Source organism: Wolffia australiana, chromosome 2, assembly GCF_029677425.1.
Source record: "Wolffia australiana isolate 7733 chromosome 2, ASM2967742v1".
Taxonomy (NCBI): Eukaryota; Viridiplantae; Streptophyta; class Magnoliopsida; order Alismatales; family Araceae; genus Wolffia; species Wolffia australiana.
In genome coordinates, this window is record NC_135836.1 from 2,223,054 (window position 1) to 2,226,083 (window position 3,030).

General features: G+C 38.7%; 1 protein-coding gene across 1 annotated transcript; it reads left to right on the plus strand.

Moving 5' to 3' along the window:
* The first annotated feature begins 255 nt into the window (after positions 1 to 255).
* On the plus strand, positions 256 to 2,619 carry EMB2752 (embryo defective 2752). Its single transcript, XM_078591655.1, has 3 exons — positions 256 to 377; positions 1,403 to 1,587; positions 2,354 to 2,619. Exons 1-3 carry the CDS (start codon positions 290 to 292, stop codon positions 2,462 to 2,464), a joined length of 384 nt encoding a protein of 127 aa, XP_078447781.1. The 5' UTR covers positions 256 to 289; the 3' UTR covers positions 2,465 to 2,619.
* Positions 2,620 to 3,030: the final 411 nt, after the last annotated feature.

Genomic DNA, 3,030 nt, shown 5'->3' on the forward strand with positions numbered 1-3,030 from the left:
GTCATCCGTCGTCCATCATGAGACGGAGGCTCACTCGGCAAAATTGACTGACGGATGACGGGTAATCATCCATCCCAGAGCCTCACTCTCCAAAAGAGTTTCCTAGGCATTTCCAAGAGGGAGAGAATTCTTACAGTATAGAGAAACTCTCCAAAGGCCATTCCGTCCCGTCCCGTCCCGTCCCGTCCCGTCCCGTCCCGTCCCGTTGTCCATTTTCGTCGTCCGTCGTCCGTCAAGGGGCGAACGAGCTTTTTAATGGAGTTTCCCAGGCATGGTGAGATAGTGAACAATGGTTGAGATGGGGAAAATCTCTTCGGAGAATTCGCGCGCGAATCTCTCTCAAAAACTGTCTGCGATTTCACCTCCTCGCAGCTATGGTACGTCCCATCGATGATCTTCGCGATCCGATCTTGGAATTTTCAATCCTCCCACTGTTTTTTTTTGCCTTTTTTCTTGTTCCATTCCTTGACGTGCTACCGTGTTTCGTTGGGTTATTCGAAGTTTCTTGGATTCGGAAGGAGATTTCAAATGGGTTTTGCCTGCTGGTTGGAGTTTTCTTGGAAAATGTCCTTGGGTTCGTGGTTTTGGGACGGCTTGATACCCGGTTTCTTTTGAATTTGTTGGTGTATTTTGGGAGGAAATATGTCGAATTTAAGCCGTGGAGCTTTACTGTTACTAATTTGGGAAGAAATAAATTGATGTTCTGACGGTCTCGAATTCGAGTAATGCGGTATAAATTGATGATTTACATGCTGGTTGGGGTTTTCTTGGAAAATGTCATTGGGTTCGTGGTTTTGGGACGGCTTGATACCCGGTTTCTTTTGAATTTGTTGCTGTATTTTGGGAGGAAATATGTCGAGTTTAAGCCGTGGATCTTTACTGTTACTAATTTGGGAAGAAACAAATTGATGTTCTGACGGTCACGAATTCGAGTAATGCGGTTTATTTTACTAGTATTGGCTGCTGATTTCGATACAATTTACGTAAATTTAGGACCTGCAAGAGATCTTCATTTTATTATCGGCTCATCCAATAATCTGTATGTATGTTTTATGAAACACTAGAAATGAAGGTAATTTTGAGTCCACTAAAAGCACGGGTTTAGAGAACCTTCATCCCTCCAGATTACTAGCGTTCATCTTTAATATTTCTTGACTAGATTTTGTTTTCAATCGACGGCCTTGCGACCCACGTTTTGATCTGATCGACTAAAATTTCTAAAATTTTGAGTTTCACCTTACAAGAATACAAGATTTATGATCTGCCTAATGCGAACAATGATTATTTGGAGATTTTAACTTCTCTATGGATTCCTTTATGATCTGATTATCACGTGACATAGCTTTTTCTTCTAGTTATTTGGGATTTAGATACCATTTCGTGACTAATAATAACTATGCAGAGCTTTCAAGTGCGATGTGGAGAATGTATGCCGATAGAGTGTACTCCCGGTGGGAGAAGACGTTTCTTTGGGATCTGATCGAGCCGTACAGGCGACCCAAGTCATTTACTCCCCTAGTTTCTATTTATATCGCTGCATTCTACACGGGAGTCATTGGAGCAGCATTGACTGAACAGTTTTATAAGGTACTCGACTGAAATATTAATCTCTAGAAACATCTCTCTTTCTGGTTACTGATTCCTGAACAGATTTTTTGATCTGTTGGTTTTGGACTTTTGTTGGCAGACGATTATGAATTTTTCTGTCTTATTTTGATGTCAATTTTTGGTAAGATGTGAATGACGAGATGATTTAGAATATGTTATTCTCGTCATCATCCCCTAGTTTTGTCGTCCATTTTTGGTATTAGACAAATGATGAAAGAATGAAGGTATGCTTGATTTGTACAACGATAACGAGGTGATTTTTAGGTATGAGGATGATTACTATCATCATCGTTGTCATCATCTCCATGTAAAAATCGGAACCCTGTCTCTGGGTTAAACTAGAGTAATGGCGTAGTAATTTTCTCCCTTCCTCGACTTAAAAAAAAACACGATGATGTGTTTTCTTTTTTTTTTTATAAGCAATCATTTGCCTTATGCATTCCTTAGTAAACTGAGCAGTGAATACATACAGGCACTTAAGTTGTAATTGTGTAAAGAATTCCTGAGAATTTTGACTAATTTGACTTGAGTTTTTCTTATGTAAGACATTTTTGTTTCTTTTACCCTGGACAACTGGATAGGCTGGTGTTAGTCGAGTTAATAACAGATGATATGTTTTTCGTCCGAATCACTTTTGAGATGCTTGTGTCATGGTCAAGTTTTCATTTGATTTTTTTAATTTTTTAGGATAGTCTGTTTTACTTATGGTGAAACTCTGCTTTCCGTTTATTTGGTAATTATACAGGAGAAGTATTGGGAAGATCATCCAGGGGAAGCTGTTCCTTTATTAAGGCCTAAGTTCTATTATGGCCCATGGAAGATTATGAAGGGAGAGCCTCTCCCTCCAAATCTATGAAAAATAAGGGCATCGGCATTACCCATAACCTAGTTTGTGTATCAACAAGGTTTTAGTTGTGAATATAGTGTGCCAATTGAAGGTGCTTCCCACGACAACAGCTGTTGGTGCAGAATTGTTTTGATCGGTCAATTCTTATTTATGCTGAAAATAAATCATGGGGTACTCAGACAAAAAAAATGCATACTTTCTCATTGTCCAGCTTTTCAATCCAGAACATGATTTTCACTTCCCTGGTAACTTCTCAGAACCATCTCTTTATCTAATCGATTGTTTTACACGCACCCTAAACTTCAGCTTAGTTTTCTATTTTGTTCATTAATTATGGTGAATAATGACATAAATGGTCTTAATGACAACTTTGAAAAATATTTCTCCTCAAGTTTTACTTATCTGGCTTTTGTAATCCTTTCTATTTCCTCATTTTTTTTCTCTCTCTCTCTCACTCTCTTGCTCTCTTTCACTCTCTCTCCTCTGTGTACGCTTTATGGCCTTCTATTTCTACCTTTCTGCCTAGCATGTCATATTTCGCCTTCTATTTCCATCTGTCATGAATAAAATATTCT